This window comes from Mytilus californianus, unplaced genomic scaffold (genome assembly GCF_021869535.1).
Source record: "Mytilus californianus isolate M0D057914Y unplaced genomic scaffold, xbMytCali1.0.p SCAF_7, whole genome shotgun sequence".
NCBI lineage: Eukaryota > Metazoa > Mollusca > Bivalvia > Mytilida > Mytilidae > Mytilus > Mytilus californianus.
The window spans coordinates 15,230,513-15,250,157 of record NW_026262723.1 but is presented as its reverse complement, the minus strand read 5'-3'; the positions used below and the strand labels follow the sequence as shown (position 1 = coordinate 15,250,157).

At 31.9% G+C, this 19,645-nt stretch overlaps 1 protein-coding gene across 3 annotated transcripts in view; it reads left to right on the top strand.

Annotated features, from left to right (window-relative positions):
• Nucleotides 1-19,645, top strand: part of LOC127707968 (formin-like protein 1) — a 38,357-nt gene that overhangs the window by 9,519 nt on the left and 9,193 nt on the right. For 2 of the 3 annotated variants that reach the window (XM_052212737.1, XM_052212738.1), the window contains exons 2-12: nt 4,874-4,966; nt 5,577-5,788; nt 8,790-8,928; nt 9,925-9,975; nt 11,142-11,240; nt 11,783-11,938; nt 12,610-12,726; nt 13,473-13,613; nt 15,932-15,958; nt 17,167-17,320; nt 18,770-18,924. In XM_052212737.1, the coding sequence (XP_052068697.1) occupies nt 4,883-4,966; nt 5,577-5,788; nt 8,790-8,928; nt 9,925-9,975; nt 11,142-11,240; nt 11,783-11,938; nt 12,610-12,726; nt 13,473-13,613; nt 15,932-15,958; nt 17,167-17,320; nt 18,770-18,924 (1,335 nt within the window). In that variant the 5' untranslated portion in view covers nt 4,874-4,882. Of the gene's footprint in view, nt 1-4,784; nt 4,967-5,576; nt 5,789-8,789; nt 8,929-9,924; nt 9,976-11,141; nt 11,241-11,782; nt 11,939-12,609; nt 12,727-13,472; nt 13,614-15,931; nt 15,959-17,166; nt 17,321-18,769; nt 18,925-19,645 lie in introns of those variants that run through there. The other variant, XM_052212735.1, reaches the window with a different exon arrangement.

The following is a 19,645-nucleotide window of genomic DNA, read 5'->3' as shown; positions in this document are numbered from 1 at the left end:
ACAGACCACATTGTATCTTTTGTAATATTCTGTAATATGATCATAATCCATTTTAATATGAAATAATAAAACTGATCAATTTCATGCCAATTTGACAAATCTCCAATTTATGTTGATGACATGTGGTTTCTCTGTTAAATTGCACAACACAAAATGTTCAAGTATTTATTTATCAAAATCTCAACAACTCTTGATATTCAATGGATGGTAATGAAGTACCTTTTGCCATTATACAAAAAATATGTTCATTCCAGTCTTTACAATAACAAGAAATATAATGGACTGTTTTATTTATATTAATTGATATCCACGAAATACAGTGGAGGAGAAAGAGAGAGAGAGTTTTTGAAAGAGGGTGACAATGCCATTCCACTGAAATTATTTCGCACTAGGGTCATTTTAAAATCGTCTTTAGATCTTTTCTCTTTGTAAGGTGTGTAACAATGCCTAATTTCTAAACAGATGACCTTATTATAATGCACAAAACCGCAAAAACACAAGATATTTAGGCGTCATAGCTAACCATGTTACACTATATTATATACCCAAAAAAAATCAACAATTTTACCTATTTCCATTAACTAAAAGTGTTTATCAGAGCTAAAGTTATAACTGAAATCTTGTTGAGGACAGCAGACTGCTACTGTTGAAAACATGCAAAATAATTTCTTAGTGTGGATAGTAAAATGGGAGTTTGTCTCAGAGTTGGTAAAATCACTCGAAACTAGGTGAGACATGCGCAGTAGTGATAGATATGTAGTATTAATATAGAAAATTGAATATTTTAATCAACAAAAAACAAAAAATTGAAAAAAAATTTCTGTATCATATACCCAAGCGCCTGTGATTGTGTACACTAGTATAGTTGTATTGATGATCACTGATTTGCAGTTGCCCTGAGGCTAGCTTCGTTTAAAGTTCCCTCAGGTTTTGTTGCTTTTTGTCTTGGTTTGTGTGTTTTAATGTATTTACGAGATTTGAACATCTGTAGATTGCTAATGCTTCTAACTTACCTAATCTACCCCTTATCTATACTATTAAATGAGAAGACCTCATTTTGTGTGTCGCTTCTCTTCCTTCCACAATAAATTAATCATCATGCCTTTGTGTCCTATAGGTACCATGTATAGTCGCATTTGTCATCCTCGCTTATGATTATTATTTTGGGTTATTTTGGGAGGAAAACGAAAATAAAGACGTCCGGATATTGTTTCCGTCATCGGACGGACTTTTAAGCCATAGACAAGACTTCCGTTTAGTACTGTTTAAAATTGCACATTTTCATAGGTACTTGGGTACAGGACAATAATTTTCGCTTTTTCTGTATACTATGAACATACATATATATGTACTATAAATAAAGTGTATTTGCTATGTTGGGAGCTACCATTTGATTTTTAAGGGGGGAGGGGGGAGGGGGCTAGGATGAAAAATGTTGTCCTGCATTTTTTTTTTAGTTGTAATCTCTGTCCTGCATTTTTTTTAGTTGTAATCTCTGTCCTGCCTTTTTATTTTTCACTGTATTCGGACCTGCCTTGTTTTTTAAAGTTTATCTTGACTTTTTTTTACCTAAATTGTCACCTTGACTTTTTTTTGCAAGTGTCTCATCCTGCCTTTTTTTTTACTCAAAACTCCTGTCCTGCCTATTTTTTTTCAAATTTCATCCTAGGCACCCCCCCCCCCCCCCCCCCTAAAAATCAAATGGCAGCTCCTTTACTATCAATTCCAAGTTGACTATCAACGGCGGTCATATATTATATAGAGATGATACGTACGGTATATGTCTGTTCAAAGTATACGTAAAAAACGCGAAAATAATTGAAATTAATAGAAAACCAAAAAATTATGGATTTTGAAAAAAAGGGGGAGGGCTAAAAAATTGTCCTGTCCCCTAAGTACCTATGACTTTTGATACCTTTCCTGAAATTCTCCAGTCATAAAATTTTTCACAAAAAAATCAGTTTACATGCTTTCAACCACGCTCTTAATGCCCGCGATTTCGCGGGTGAGTTCTAGTAATATATAAAATCACAATCCCGTTTATCAAATACTGCTTGGAACAAATACAGTAACGGTATTTGATTATCTAAACATGAGAAACGTATTCGTTTGTGTCTAATCACATTTAAAGGTGTTGTAATGCTATTTATGTGTCTTAATTTACTTTTATAACAAACATAACAAACGGACCACTTTCATACATGTATGCCGATTTTCTTTGTCTTGAACTATTCGTGTAGCATTAATTCAAAATTTACCTGGAGACGACCGATTATCATTCTTAACTTTTAATTTTTTGCACATGGTTATTGAAACAAGTTGTACATAATATTGATATATAAAACTTATTACGTGACCAAGCTTTTAAAAACCTATACAGAGTAAAAAGTAACAAAGTGCAGTTCGCTTTGTTTGAATTGCGTTTTGTAATTATTTTGACTATTTTTGAATACATAATTACGACCGCGTGTTAAAATAATTGTTAACATTTTACGACTTTATCATAATTCATATTTTAGACAGCTGTCTATCACTTCCTTTTGTATAAGGTGTCATCGCATTGAAATCAAAGACCACCACTTGCAAGATTCAAGATTTCTGTTTGACATAGTATGATATTGAATCAAAGATTTTTTATCATGAGTATTTAATGCCCTATTTGTACCTTTGTTTACTTTTCCGATGATTAAGATTGGTTAAGAGGACACTGTTCAAGGTGTTGGAATCTTTAAATGCTTGATCAAATTTAATCAACGTTTAAGATCGAGTCCTTAAACTAAAACATTGTAAATTTAGAAACAGATCGAAGTTTGAAAATCTATAATAACAGCTATATTTCAATGCAAGTTTAGTTTAGTACTATTCGGTATTTCTATTTATTTCCTGTTTTTAAAGTTTGTAAGGCTCTTGAAATAATAGAAGATGAATCCCGACCAATTAAACACGACATCATTTATTCTTTTGTTATTAAATTTTTTGTTTTGTTCTGTTTTATGGGGGGGGGGGGGTGCGGAGAGTGTTTCATTTGTAATATGGACATGATTTGGTTTTTGATTACTTGCAATATAAGCACGGTATTTTAGTGTTGTTGGGCTGCTTCCTAATTTTAGTCATTGCTATATAATCATAAGACTTTTTGATAGTACTTTTATGCGCTTGACTGTTATGTATTATAACTTACATTCCGAAATACAACGTTCAACCATCTAAAGAATAAAAGGGATATAAAACTTAATTATAACACTATATTAACTTTATTTAAACTGAATGATTGCCATTTAAATTATATATACCAGAATTTTGCATTTCTTTGTAAATTTAGATTTAGATTTAAATTCATATTTTATAGAGAAGAGTTATCAGCCTCAATTCGTTCCTGTAATTAATTCACATTATCATTGCTCATAATTTATTATGAAATGTACTACATGTACCGCTGACTAAATATGATTTGCGGGCACCATCACAAATTGGTTACCCGATACAATGCGTCTCTGTCTCAATTCACTATCAATGTTTTCGCGGTCTTTGTTCTTTAGATACAAGAATAGACGTATGGTCTGCTATTTTACGGATTGTCTCCTATTCATGATTGTGATTTTAGCTGAGTCAGTATTAATTCGCATAGCAGTTCGCCTAGCCTGTCAAAGCCTCCGGTCTTTTGGATTTCATGCGATATCCTTAGTATTTGTGTGTTTCATAGATTTGTATCTTCTTGGCCGATTTGTGATATCTGAATATATGTAAACTACTGTTGCCCAAACTTCTGACTGGCTGATGTCACTAACATCGTCTTCTTTTATTATATGAATACAGCTACATATTTGCCTTATTGGATCCTTAGTAATGTCTTCTGATAATTGGTAATGTTTACCTCGAATATACTGTGTAATAGTTGGTGAACTATTGTTTGGCGTTTCGTGTGTTAAGCTTTCTTCACAATGCTGTTGTCTGGATTTCTTCGAATGGAGGGTTCTAGTAGTTCACATGGTACCTTCTAACGTTTTATTAAAGCGTGGCACACATTAGCAGATTAGCATTCATTTCTTATATAATGGTGCTCTCTTAATACGAGATAAAAATACCACTGCTGACAAGGGGTAAAAGTACTCGAGAACTTCCGTCACTCAAACGTAATTTCAACGTAAAAGGAAAAAAACCCGTTTCACTCAAAAACAATAAAAAAATCATTTTGCGTATTTATTGAAACAAAAATATTGGTAAGAGTTCCATATGGCACCTCCACCATACTAAAAGAACACAATAATGTATTACAGTTTATTCCGTGGGGTGCCATATGGAACTCTTTCCAAAATATTTAATACTAACCTCGGCTATCGACATCAATGTATATTAGTTATTAGGATTATAAACAGTCAGCTGAATGCTTATATCACTTCTTTCATTTATAAAATAGACAAATTTTGACATTTACATAATATATTTAAAGTCAATTTTCCATCAATTGGCAATAAGGTTATAATAGTTTAGAAGATAATGTACTACAATTGTTCTACCAATAAACCTAAATCTTTATATTATCAACAAATTCCGTAATACATTAATGTATATTTCATGTTGGTCAGATAACAAAAGGACATCGATTAACCATTGATTGACAGCTAGGATGGCAGATGGTCTGTTAAATGTTTAAAGATTTAAAACCATGTTAAAATGTTCGATTTAAATCTATCAGCGGTTACACTAACTTGATCCCTTTAAGAAATTGGAACGGACTTCTTTTTGTTTTGAACATTTAAATAATTCATAACAATTAATGTTTGTCATATGTTAATTGCTATATATTGTCGTACAATGAGTTTAAATCAGCACAATAATTAAGATGGACGATAAAAGTACCGATTCGTTACAGATTCGGAAAATGGCTTCTCCAAAAAGCCCAGCTGACAGACAGAAAAGACGAATAAAGGACTTGGATGAAAAATGGAAAATGCTATTTAACGAGGTATGTCAAATGCTCTAATAATTGCATTTTACACTTTCTTGATGTAAGACACCTATACATTTATTATATATCAATCTTGAGATTAAATGCAATCGATAGCACATAACTCTGCTCAAACCGGTGCTAGCGACCGTCTGGAATTTGCAGTGAGGTATCAGCTTTTGGTTTTTTTTTTGTTCTGGAAGGTTTCGCTGGCTTTGAGATGCAGTATAGCAATGAAAGCGCTGTGTCTAGAATTTTTTGGTTTTGTTATAAGTGCATGTTAAGTTGGTTTTTTTTTCATTTAATTAAAAATATATATGTATGTACTATGATTTCCGTGTGCGTAACATTCCTTCTTTTTTGCTATGGTAAAAACATCTAAGACTCCATTTTGATGTGCTGTTGTTTTAAACGTAAATAATTAAATTTAATATTTAATGCTGCTCATTAAAATGTATGTATTTACTTTAATTAAAAAAACTGAAAAACAATTGAACATTTGAAGTTCATCAATCTTTAATTTTTAGAATAATTAAAGAGAAGGGCAAAACCTAGTAAGATTTATTCAATGACATATATTTAGTCAACACGTATATTATTTGTTATCATTATTATTCTTTATATTTAGAAACAACGACCACCTTTGTACAGCGTCGAGAAGTATATTGAATATCTTCGCAAATTCACAGAAAACCCTTCTACCAATGATTCATCCTATAGCAAAGGGAGCACAAGGTCAAACATATCCACGGGAAGTTCTAGATCTGGAACCGGTTCAGAACAACAAATTTCGTATTTGCTAAAGAAGCTCAAACTGGACTTAAGGATGTCGTATGACAGGTATAATTGTTTTATTACAAATTAATAAATTGTATTGAAATAGTTTAATCCAAAATAATAATTAGTTTATAGAAGGCTGAGCAGCATATTAAACACACTCGGTACTTTTCTAGAATTGGGATACATTCAACTTTACTCATCGTATTGAACAAAAAGGCCCCAAAAAATAAAGAATAGAGAATAATGGGTGCAAACATATAAAGAATACAGAAAAATAGGCAATATTTATAAAATATAATGAAAAATGGCTTACAAAAAGAAAATTACAATATTGAAGAACCAGACCCTCTTAAACTCGTTCGCTATGACCGTATCTGTAGTGACGTTTTAGATTTCAATGAACATAATCTATAATGCATAACTGGTAAATTATTCGATAATGAATATCGTTTCTATAAATTGCTTTAAACCTTTACTGAATTCGTTCATAGATACAGTACAAACATTTGGCATGCATGTTTGGCTGTACCTGTAAAAATCTTATAATAAACGGGATATCGCATTCTAATTATTTGTAGATTGAGATACGATCGGTGTAAATTTATTGATCCTTTGAATAAACTTAATATTCTTAAAGGTTATCAATCAAACACTGTTACAAATGTATTTATAGTAATATTTTTGACTATTGACTTTATTTGTACTAACATTGCTTCGGTTTGTAATAAACCAAAACATAACTAACTATACATGTACAGTATTGCTATACAGCTTTGACCACTTGGTTCTACAATCTGTCGGTAATTGGTTATATTTTGGCATTGCACGTCCCTGTACTAGATGCGTTGGCTGTGTGTGTACTGATAGATAGTCTGGTAAAAAAAATGGTCTACATTTATAAATTAACAGGTCTTGAATTGAACTAGCTTTTATTAACTGCATATACTCTTGGTGGATAATTTATGTAGTTTCCTTTATTGTTTTTTATATGTATGTGCTTCGTGTCACTCTGATGAGTCTAGCACATTCCAACTGATTTCTATGTTGAACTGGTACACCACTGTCCCATGTTAGGGGAAGATTTTAGCACTTACAAAGTTAACATGATTATCCCTGCCACCATAGTTATGTACCTCTATATATTCAGGAGCCTGTAATTCGGTGTTTGTCGTTGGTTGGTTGATGTCTGCCAAATATGTTTTTCGTTTATTGTTTTAAGCATCACTTAAGTCGTTGGTTCTCTAATTGAATTGTTACATTTTTTGTCATTCTTGGACGTTTAATACCTCACCTATATACGGTATGGGCTTTGCTCATTGTTGAAAATCTTAAGTGACCTACAGTTTAGTTTAATCTCGCAGAGTTTACACAGAAATGTAATAACGACAGCATTACAATAAATCATGTGTTGATGTGCAATTTCGTATTGTATTCTTTTCTTTTTTAATTAGAAGAATTTGCGGGGTTATCCTTTGCAAAACAATGACTTCGTTTTTTTTTACATTGGTCAACGTCAAATCTTATCGAGTTTACATCGGGATGGAATAAAGGTAACATAATCACTCCAAATCATGTGAAGTTGGACATATATGATATTTAGTTTCTTGGTCAGATTTCAATTTCGGTTTTCCCATGGTAAAACATGGCCTTTGCCGTTTTACAAATTGTTTGTCTACTTAAAAACTGCATTTTACGTTCAATGCGATGAAACGTAGATATTTGCTTAAGCAAAAGTACTGGTTTTGTAAGGATAAGACAATATTCTAAAAGCTGAACTTTGTACATGAGACATGAGGGAACTGGAGACATATGATTTTTTTTCTGTCACAATCATAGATATATCTTAATAAAAAGCCTTCCGGCGAATATCAGACTCTGTTATCAAATAATTCGTAACTATGATCATCTAGAATTTCATAAAATATGAATTTCTTCTAGATAAACTAATGAATTCTAACTAAATTATGTTTTTCATGTACAATGCTCAATTCCGCCAGTATGGTGTCAATCTATTACAGCATTGGTCAACAATGGCGTGTATTGGTTGTATTTTTGTTTCTATGTTTCTTTTGATAGTGATTATTCGTACATTTTATACCCATCTACATATATAAAAAAAAAAAACTTTGTAAACGTATAATTATACTCATTTCATATATTTTAGAGGGAATATTTTACTGATAAACCATATAAAGTAATAACAAATAAATCATGATTTCAGACAGGACACGACAAATACTGTATTCGCTCAGACACACATTTCCACCGAAGGATTCAAGGACATTTACGATCCACTAAATTAAATGTATTGAAAAGAAATATTATCATCATCATTAAAGAAATAAAATGCAATTAAAATATAGTTTACTTATAAAAGATTTAAAATACAAATAAAGTATGATTTTACATAAATACAAAATAGTTTACATCGGTCGTATTAGATGTATGAGAATGAGTTTCTTATGTATCATATCATTAAAAACATATTTTGTCCATTTAAGCAGGTTAACATTCCGATATAAGATCACTCAAAGGTCAGATATTTGTGATGTTTCACGAATTACATTTACCTAAATATGGTATGAAGGATATAATAATATAATCTTTATACTATATTTTAGATATCAAAATCTTTATGCATGTGCACGATATTAAATGTTGTGTTTTTCATTGAATAAATCAAACTTGAACATATTTATACTTACCGTGTAACGGGTCTTATAATTTCTACGTATGTCAGGTCACTTTATTTTGTAGTTTCTTAACTTTTTTTTAATATGAATATTAAAAACACTTCATAGAACTCTATTCATTTTGACCTTCCCCCACCCCTATCCCCCCACCCCTCATATGCACTTCAAACCAAATGTAAAGAATGCATGTATGTATGCAGATCATCCTGGTCGGGTTCGACAAAATTTACTGCATTTGGTTATAAAAACGATTAAAAGACTTGACTGAAACTGTTACAACCCAGACCATCACTACATACACATACGCATTTACAAATAATATAATAGTTAATACAATCAGAGCAAATGTTTGAATTTTTTTTCTTCAGATTTTTAGAAAATTTCATAAGCAGTCCTAATAACGGTTTAGTACTGCTCCTTACTCTGTTGAAAAACATTCAGAAATTTACCAGAGACGACATGAAAAGAACTGCCAGAGAAAAACTACAATCGAAAAAACGTGCAATGGTAAGTTACTCCAAAAAAAAGTGACTTAAAAAAATGTGTAAAATCATTTTAGCTCTTTCCATTAAAAAGAAATAGTAACCGTGAGCTTTCTGTGATCATGCATATGGCTTTCGTCTTCCCTCTAATAAAGTGCTTAGAAACAGATCGTTCATTCTTGGTCAAACTTGTAATCAACGGATTATGTACCACGATTCTCGTGACTATAAATAACATTTAAAAATCGATTGTTATCCTTTTTGTCTGCATTAATACGGCCTCTGAGGAGTAAACATAAGAAACATAACCTTTTGAATTTAAAGAAACGTTTCCAGATTCCTCATTAGGATGTGATGTTTCAAAACGAGGCGGAAGATTTCAAAGGGAGAATAAAAACTCATAAGTCGAAGAGAGACCAATAAAATTATGGCGAAAAACGACAAATAACAGTATACAAAATACTACATTAAAAAACTCATGTCTGAACAACACAACTCCACCAAAAGCAGAGGTGCTGTGAGTCGCTCCGGAAGGGTAAGCAGATACCGCTCCACATGGGGCATCTGTCGAGTTGTTAATTTACACATTCGGTGTTAAGTTTACTTTGGTGTTGCCACTATCGAGGAAAAGCGGACTGGAGTGTGGTAACAATAATCTTTCATGCATGTAAGTGGCTCTCATCGGAACACGTATTCTTTCTTTGATGATAATAGATAGGTAAAATTATAGACATACATGCAAGATGATCAACGTAGGCTCCTTTGACAAATAAAGGATGCAAAACATATTTAAATGTAATCGGGATAAAAGTTTAAGATATAAATTTAACTTCGGTAGGTAAAGTTGTGTCTGTTCTTACCATTGTTTCCAGTTGACTTACTTAGTTTTTTATTTTAGCGTACATGTACATGTATACTCTATGATTTGAGAGTTTCAATTTATAGAAGTAATAAAACGTACATATCCTAACATGATGTTCAAACATTACCTCTTTTTAAAGTTTTTTTCCTTATTTTACAGATAGAAGAATTAGAATGTGTTATGTGCATCAAATTCTGTCTCCGATACAGGGTATGTTTACACTCTAAATATTAGTACTGTATCTTAATTACGAATACAGTGAAAAATCGCATCAATCCTAATAAGTATCATACATAGGTCCATAAGGGACCTGTTCTAAGACAAAATTTTAGCCCTATCTATCATACATGTACCTGCATTTTCCAGTGGCAGTCGAAATGTCCAACCTTTATCCCGTTATACTCACTTTAAAGAACCTACTTATTGCATTTATAAACTTGTTGTCGTCATGAATATGCATGACATATCTGCCACTTGACATTAAAGCAAACATCTATCAATCAATGAGGTAGCAAAAAATACAAGAAGGGAACTTGAATAGACATTTGTAATCAAAGAACGTTCAGTGAGCACTTTTAAAAAAAATATTCAATCAGTTGCATATGATTGACCATGGACTGATTTACCAGTTGTTTCTATGTTTGACACTTCTTAAATTTACAAATGACAAAAATATAACAAAAGTCATCATAGTCAAGGGTGATCATCAAAATCTATTGTTATTCTTCGGCCTTTTTATGTTAGTTGTATGGTTATTGACAGGGTAATTGTTCTTCAATATACTTTCGAGTTTTTAATACTTGTACCTGTTGTATTCGAAAACTACTAACGAAAGGGAAAATCTGCACTGCTCATATGATGTATCTAATATTATTTGCTAAATTGTTATTGCAAAGTAAATTTCCTTTGTAATGACAATATTAACATCATATCTTTCAAGGTAACTCCATGCAAATTTTAAAATATTGTGTTATAAAATGGGAATAACGTTTGCCTGCATGGTGTTTCTGTATGATTTAACACAGTTTTTGTGGATGATAAAACATTACTTCGTCGAAACAAACTACATTCAACGCAGAAAAAAAATATATAATCAGAAAAGTTGCAATGTATGTTGTTTCAGTAATTTACAGATGAACGACGCAAACTCAATTTAGAAACTTTCTTCAAAAATGGATTGATCACTTAGTCTAGTATGTCAACTCTTAGGTTGTGAGTTCCTCCATTAATGAAAGGTTGTCGCCATGATATAGAAAATTGTGTTGAAAGTGGCGTTAAACACCAAACCAACAATCAATTACATTGTAACAAGCAATCAAAAACATAATCATGTTGTACTTGTATTCTCATACTACATGTATTTCAATATTTTATAGGATTCAGTAAAAATTTTGCTAGATGTCCCATATGGTTTAGAAAATGTTGCCGAAGCTTTGCTTAGTTCAAATGTCATGTCGAGATGTACTGCACTGGAGGTAAGCTACAATACATTACAGCTCACGTGAATATTGCTATTTCCAACTGTATATAGTGAGAATGAGTTAGCTTTTCGACATCTCTTGCACCGCCCTTAAGAGTGGACATGCCATTTCTGTTTTATTTTTTCTTTATCATAAGAAATGATTATATTTGGAAATAAGATTGTTTGTGCATATGAAACAAGCAGGATATACAAAAATAATATATTATTGTGTGGACCATCTTTACCTACTTAACTTATGTTATCATACTTTCATATTTTCATAGAGTCAAAACGTATATTATACCAAATATTACTGTGTGAAGTGTAAACCTATTAACTCTAAAACGTTATATACATTTAGTTCACAGTTTTTGATCGATTCAATTTTAAAAGGAAGTTTTTAGTAAAGTAGTAATGGAAGCCGGGTTAAGATTTGTCATTACTACAAAAAAATTTAAGACTAAATCTATATATGCTAAGGATCATATATCAAGTAAAAAATGCAAAAAAAGAGTCAAACATCAGTTTTTTTTTTCTAAGATTATTTTTTTCTAGGTTATGAGTAAAGTATTGATGGAAGATGAAGGTTTCCATAGAGACCTAGAATGCTTTACTTACTTTCGACTAAAGAACTGTGAACCGGTCAGGTTTAAATTCCTCATCAACATGTTAATGACGGCTGGTTCCAGTGCAATACAAGTGTCATTTCAGGTATGATATATAATTAGCCGTAACATAATCTAATGCATCCTGGGCAGTTTCAAAGTTTTCAAAAGTGTACACCAGAACGTCGTGAATGGTTAAATATGTCTTAAACAATGGAAATTCAACCAATGGCGTGACGTTATACTTTTCATTTTGGGATACGAACAATAAAATTACATATAGTCCTATAGATTCAGAAATGTCCTAATGTTATAAAAGTTAAAAAACACTTTATTTACCTGTTAAGAGGGGCATATACTGTTTTTTGTTCATGAAGTCAACTATTATATATAATTTTCAGCAATGTTGTTATTACCTACAGGTATATCTACATTTTTGTGCTTTTTTTTAAAGCCGTCCTACAAAAGTTAAGACGATATACAATGATTGTCTTTATTTTGTAGTTCGTATGAATAATTCACTTATTTACTATTTTTTTTAAATCAATGCTACATTTGAGTATATGTCTACACGTAAATTGCCATTTTATAGAGGGACAAACCGTTTTTTGTTGTTGTCTTATATTCTGTAATTCATGACAAGAAAATAAGCAGTTTTGAGAATCTAATTCAAGTTCCGTATTTTATTTAAGTTTTAAAGGTTATATCATTTGTTAAATGTTTAATTTGATTTCTATAAAATATATAAATTATTATTTTCAAGTTAATTTCTTTCAGCTTTGTTGTATGAAGTTTATAAATTCCCTGCTAACCTCCTCACCTGATGGTAATACACGGATTTTTCTTCAATCAGAAGTAGAAAGTGCTGGCTTAGATATAAAAGCTTTGTTATCGGTATGTTACATGTACATTGAAAATACAACAGTTATCTGTAAATGAAATATTTTCTGGTAATACAATTTATGAAATGAAAATACAGACTCTAAATCACTGACTGACCACTGTGTCAATGTTCATTTTGACACTTTGACCGAGTGCTCATTCGCATGACGGGTGATGCATGCATAGCAGGAGACGTTTACCCTGTCGACACAATGGTTCTCTTGTTTTGGATTTTTACCTTAATTTGTCTCTTATAAATCGATTTAACTACGAGATTTGAACATCGGTAAACTGCTGTCGGCTTCATTAATCACTGGCATTAGTTCATTCTCGTTTGTAACGATAGATAACTACTTTGTTTATTATATATAATACTATAGCTGCACATAGAGGATTTTCCCATTTTGTTTAAAAATTCATGACTTGTACATTTTACTTAATTACCAATGGTATAGAGAAATCAAGACAAACCGCATTTAACTGCCTAACCTTATTAACAGAATGATACATTCAGGTTTAACTTGCAATATTAGGAATAAAGCTGAATGTATGAATTTAAATATTAATCAATAATACTGCTATAGTTTAACACATCATATATTTTTTCTAAGATTTTACGTTATTTTTATTAATATTTGTTTTAAAAACATCTAATGTTTAATTCATAAAAATGCATTTTAGCGACTTTTTGTGTTTGATCGTAGACTTTTTTTTTTTGTGTCATGTTCCTATAATTGTATAAAAATTCAATTTTAAAGAGTGTAGAGATGAAATCAACAGACGAAAAAGACGAGTTAAGGAAAGAAATAAAAGATTACAGGAACAGTCTTTTGGATGTGGATCAATTGTTGGAATCCCATGAAACTTTATACAAATTAAACATTGAACTACAGCAAAGGGTAAGCTTAAATATCACAGTGTTAATTCATTTAAGACAACATGACAATGTTGAGTATGTATATTTATCTAGCAATGATCGCCAATTTAACATTTAATTATTCTCATATGATTTACATATCTACAATACTTGAATGTTATTGATCCGTTCGAATTTCTTTCATTGGTTTCTACTTTGATAGACCATGTTGTCAGAACTAATTTTTTACTCAATGTGTGCCAATAGACGTGTTAGGAAAGTCAATACGATTTTGGTGCTGATGTTAAATACCAATACTACTATAGGCTACAGTGAGGACCATCTCAAAAAGCACAGATAATTATTCATTATAGTTACCTGATAATGCCGAGATGATTTTTAAACAATAAATATCAACAATTTATTCCGCAATACACCGACGAGGATACAGCAAATCAACACAATCATTATTAATATTATTATCATAAAATTGCATTGTTTCATAGTAGTGATCGATTTAGTTTGAGATCGTTGCCCCCACCCACTTTTCTTACTATTTTGTTGAACGACTACAAGAAAGTCCGCAAAGTGATAAAAATAAATGAATAAAAAAACACTGCAATCAAATCACATCCGAATCCGTTTTTTTACTCTACATCATTCTTTGTTCAATATGTTCGTTTATTTGAAATTTATTTAGAATAAACTTTTCAGGTCGGGGCCTTTCATAGCTTTTAAACGGGATGGGTTTTGCTCCATTTTGAGGGCCATACGGTGACCTATACCGGTAATGCCAACTTTGACGTCATTTGGTCTCTAGTGGATAGATGTCTACTTTGGCAATCATACCACATCTCCTTATTTTATATCATGTTTCTAGAATAGAGAAATGTGTAGCTTTAAGTTCTAATAAAAGAACTAGAGATTTGTGTACTTAACAATTAAAAAAATAACAGAATGAAACAAAAGCCTATTCAATTTGATTATCTTTATTTTTTATTTTCGTCTAGAAATGTTACTTTATTTTAATGCTGAAAAAGGACAATACCTAAAAACCCTGTTAGAATGTGTGAATTATTTATTCTAATTAACATTTTCCCTGACATTTTCTTTCTATCAACTTTCGTCATTTAGTTGGGTTTTTTTTGGACAGAAGAGGTTACTGAATTCAGTTTTAAAAGATTACCACATTTGGGAACTATTCAAGCATGTTAAATTCGCGTTTCGGTGAACTGGTGAAGGGTCAGAAGTTTTGTCTTAGTATCACGGATTCCCAGTGGCGTAGCATGGTCATTTTTAAATGTACGCCTGGACCTTATCGAGGGGTCGAAGGCCCCCAGCGTGCTCAGGGCAGTGGACCTTCCGGTATGAGTTCGAGGGACGAAGCCCCCAAAAGCTAACAAGTTATCGAGAAACCGTCCACCTATTGTTATACCATATAGGAGACACTAATTAAGACAAACACCGAGAAGGGAAAAAAGAAAAAAAGCAAAAGCAAAAAACTAAACAGAAGAATATCAGAGTGTCAAGTTTATGTCGAACACGCACGTTTAAAACATTTAAGGTTGTCGGAACTTTGTGGAGACATCCAAGACACAAATTAAATCAAATTGTTGAGTTGTTTGCTAGACTTGCGGAGAGACAAACTGAGTTATTTGACTATTAAACATATTCTACTCATATCATTCAATGCATATATTTGGACTTGTGGCCGTAAAAATCCGTCATTCCCATTCTTAACCCTTTTATAATATATATTTTTATATAGGTTTTTCTTTTGCACTCCTAAATCAAACAAATACAAATGAATATATATATGAAGATCTACGAAAGGCCCATGCACGTTTTAAAATTGGGAGTCGACGTTAACTGTTCGCTTTATATTGTATCAAACACACCAAAAACGTAAAATATACCACGCCGAGATACTTTTCAATGCAATTGCATTTTGAGAAAGTCCACACTTAAATCTTGTATCGGTATTGTTATTTAACATCAGCGCAGTATTTAAATCCCTTTCCTAACACGTCTTATATCACTGTGGTACATGTATATTCATTCAATGTTGGGGTTCAACGAAAGGTGGAAATTAAAAAATGGGGAAAAAATATTGTTTAGGTTGGTAATTATCACGATTATAAACATTAAACCATTTCTTCCAGAGGTTATTTGTGTGCTAACTGGGTAGATGCACTAACAAACATTACATAAAATTCCTTTGGATAAATTCATGAAAACAATTATAAGTATTAGGATAATTCAAAAACGTATACGTTTGTAACTCCACGTGTGTTGTTTATTTTTTAGCATTTTAGATAATTATGGTTCACAAACAAATATGATATATCTTATTATTTGTAGGTGTTTGAACTTCAAGCACAGTTACAGGTAAACAATACGAATAATTCTAACCCAAATTATACTTTTCCCCGACAAGAAATGAAGAACTGCGATCATATGAACCATACACTGATTAACTTCATTGGTCAAAAATAAATTATGACGTCAAAAGTTTCTTGCATTTCTCTTAATTTCATATTGTGATTCCATGAAAAAAGACGATACGTCACATATAAAGAACCAATCTTTTTTGCAGATCATTGAAAAATGTCTATATGTTGTCTCAGAATTATTAGAGAAACAGATTCTGCCACTGACTCCCATGTATTACTTCTCTATTCTCGAGGGAATTTTTAATATTTAAAAAGCTCGACAAGTCTCGCGTTTTAAATGTGAAAACTAATGTCTCGAGTGGAGAAATATCGTATTACAATCGATGCAGTGGTAGAATCTATATGTATACCAAATTTATAACAAAACTGGGTTGGTGTCGCATAATTTTAAGTGGTGTAAAATGAAAATTACTTTAAAAAAAAGCAATGAGATTTGCGGCTTTTATATCAGTTAGATGAAACGACACTGCAATTATTCTGAAAACAGACATTCACCGACACCAGAACGCAAGCGTTTGACCATACGGCAATCTTAAATCGCTAAAACTGGAATGGACTATTTTTAAGCGTATTTTATATCAACACACAATTCCATAATTAACAAAACACCATGAGACATTATTAACGACAGCAAACGACAGCCAGGAATAAGGATGTGTTGTATGATTGCCATTTACTTATGACTGGCTATAAAGCCCTCGCACGGTCGGTAACTTTCTACTAGACACCAATGGCCAAGGATGTTGACAACTATTAAAGTCATTATCCGACCTCAACAATGAGAAAAAAACATACCGTTTAGTCGAAATAGTAAGTTTCAAAAATCCCCGACATTTTCGCGTCTTGGGACAGGAAAGTTAATAGGATGAGTAATTACACTGATTAAAATGAATTAGAAAAAAAAATAAACAAATAGTTAAAAAACAATATAAATTGGTTAAGAATACTTTCAATTCAACAATCTTTATTTTAAAATCGCATCTAGATAAAAACAATTCCAGAAATATGAGCCAACTGAAGCCATCGTTTTGCTCTCTGTTATTTATTGTAAAAACCAACAAATCATTTAACCTGGCCTTAAAAAGCATCTAAATATATATAAATTCTCTAAAATGATGATATATGGTTTCTCTGTATATATAGTTATCACGAAGATTACAGCAAAATCAAGAACCAGATAATGTTGTCTATACTAACCTTAAACAGCAAAGTCCTGAACAGGAGACGATTCAAGGGTTGGAAGAGTTGGATCAACTACTAGATTCTATAGATTCAGATAGTGATCATTCTTTTAAAGGTAGGTATAGATAACACCAATAAATAAACATGTGTTTCTGGTATATGATTCATCATGTGCGCTAGCGAGACAATCATCTTGGAGAGCCAAAAAAAAAAGTTTAAGAGTAGAAACAATAAGAAAACCTTTCATTGTTTGAAATGGAAAATATGGATCTGCTTAATGCATTTTAAGCATGATATCAACGATTAGACTAACGCAACACTTACACCTATGCGTATATATAGCAACTATTTTGTTTTGGTGCAGAAAAATTGGTACCGTTTATGTTATTACGACTTGAATTGATCGTAAGTCATAAACAATTCAGTATACTTACGACTGATTTTAGTCGCAAGTTTTTTTTTTGTGAAACGTAGGCCACGTGTTTTCTATAAACGCCAGATACATTTGCATGTTACAAATTTGAATATAAAATGCCGAAAATAAAATACGCAGTAACTCGATAACTTAAAAGGCTTTATGCCTGAGGTAATGCTTCTGTCGTCTTACAAATGAAACAAAACACACGTGTGTATAACCCAATCTTGAATAATTGTAGTTTTAATTGACTGACTAATTGTGCTTTCGTTTTTGTACAGTGGCAAATATTTCAAGCATATTTCTGGACGATTGAATGTTGTTTGCTTAATGACTAGTGGCAAATACTTCGTATATATTTAGACGAGAGCAAAATTAAGAATTCTGCAAAATGGATATATAAGGTGGAAAATTAAGTCTACTCCTTAAAAATGTGGATATTACTTTGCTGGATAGCCTTAGGGGCAGAAATTATGTCTTGCAACAAGCCACTTACCAACGTTAACCATAACACAATTGTTTTAATGATTTTTTATTGGGAAAGAACGTAGCAGTATGCTTTTTAAAGAATTTGGTTTTGATGTCACTAATCCGATCGGACGTGGCTACGTATTTATACATACCTACATAAGTCATCGGATTGAACGTCCCCATTCTGATCGGACGTGGCTGCGTATTTATACATCCCGCACTGCAAATTGGACGTCATTCTCTAGCATGTTAAAAAGACGAAATCCTACTATTACTACAAACAGATTTGTACTATGCAGTAATCAGGACTTTTTATGGCTCCGCAACAAAGTTGTCGGGGCCATAAAGACTAAGTTTGACCCTTATCCGTTATTCCGCAACGAAAAGTTATACGGACCTTTTTTATAAATGTCTTCGCATGTTGAGCAAATTTTAAGTATGTGAGTCTGCAATGATGAGTTACAGATCGAGTTTACGTTTTGTTCCGCACCATTGAATTTTGCTGAAATTACGGGCTTTGGACTTTGAAAATTTCGTGAAAATAACAGTTATACAGACTTTCATTCTCGAATTTTTACATCTAAAAATGGCCCCAAGCTTGTTTTGCGAACGGGGCCATTCTTGTCGTTCCGACACATCTAGTTTGTTATTAATGTGATAATTTTAAATGTGTTCTAGTTCAACAAGAAACATCCAATCCTGATCTGGAGCCACGTGTAATAAATCAACCAATCATACGCCGGGGAAGCAATCGCAACTGGCGAAAATCTGGCCATCCACTTCCTGTTTTAAAAAGACAATCTAAAAACAACATTGTGCCATTATCGTACAAAGTAAGTTTAAAGTTAATATCTTGCTTGCCATCTACATTGCATGGTGAGTTTTTCCATTGTTAACAACATTTACACAAATTTGACTACATTAGTATTATGATTATGCATACCCCTTAAAATATATTAATTGGTTGGTGCATTTTTGAACAAGTGCATAAAACGAGGTCACTGGGCGTTTTAATTGTTACTAATTATAAAAAACAAAGTAATTACAATGTCTCTACATTCAGTACAACAGGTTCAACGAAAATTAATAGGCACCCAATGTAACTGTACAGATCATAACTGACGTTTCTTGTAATTATACATGCAAATAGTCTGATATCATTTAGCTTATGTTTTAAAATTTGTTTTCAGTATAATTTTTTTTTATTTTTGAACAGTCATATCAAAACACACGATTTGGTAAATATCGTTGGTCGTTCGTTGCTGGACCTTTAAAAAGTCTTATTTTTAAGAAGAATATATATATATATTCCTTTTCTATAATGTATATATGACGATGCCTGTTCTCTTATATATGTTCTGCATGACACTAAGTTAAACGTATCATTGGTCTTTAGCTGTACTTTTATATTGTTGGTATTTTTGAAGCCATTATTAATATTAACCCAATGCTCATACTATGGCTTCCCTTATAAATGCTTCATAATTTCTGTAAAACTCGCAATTATCTTGTCCTCATCATCATTTTGTACTCGTTCTGTATTTGTCCTATGAT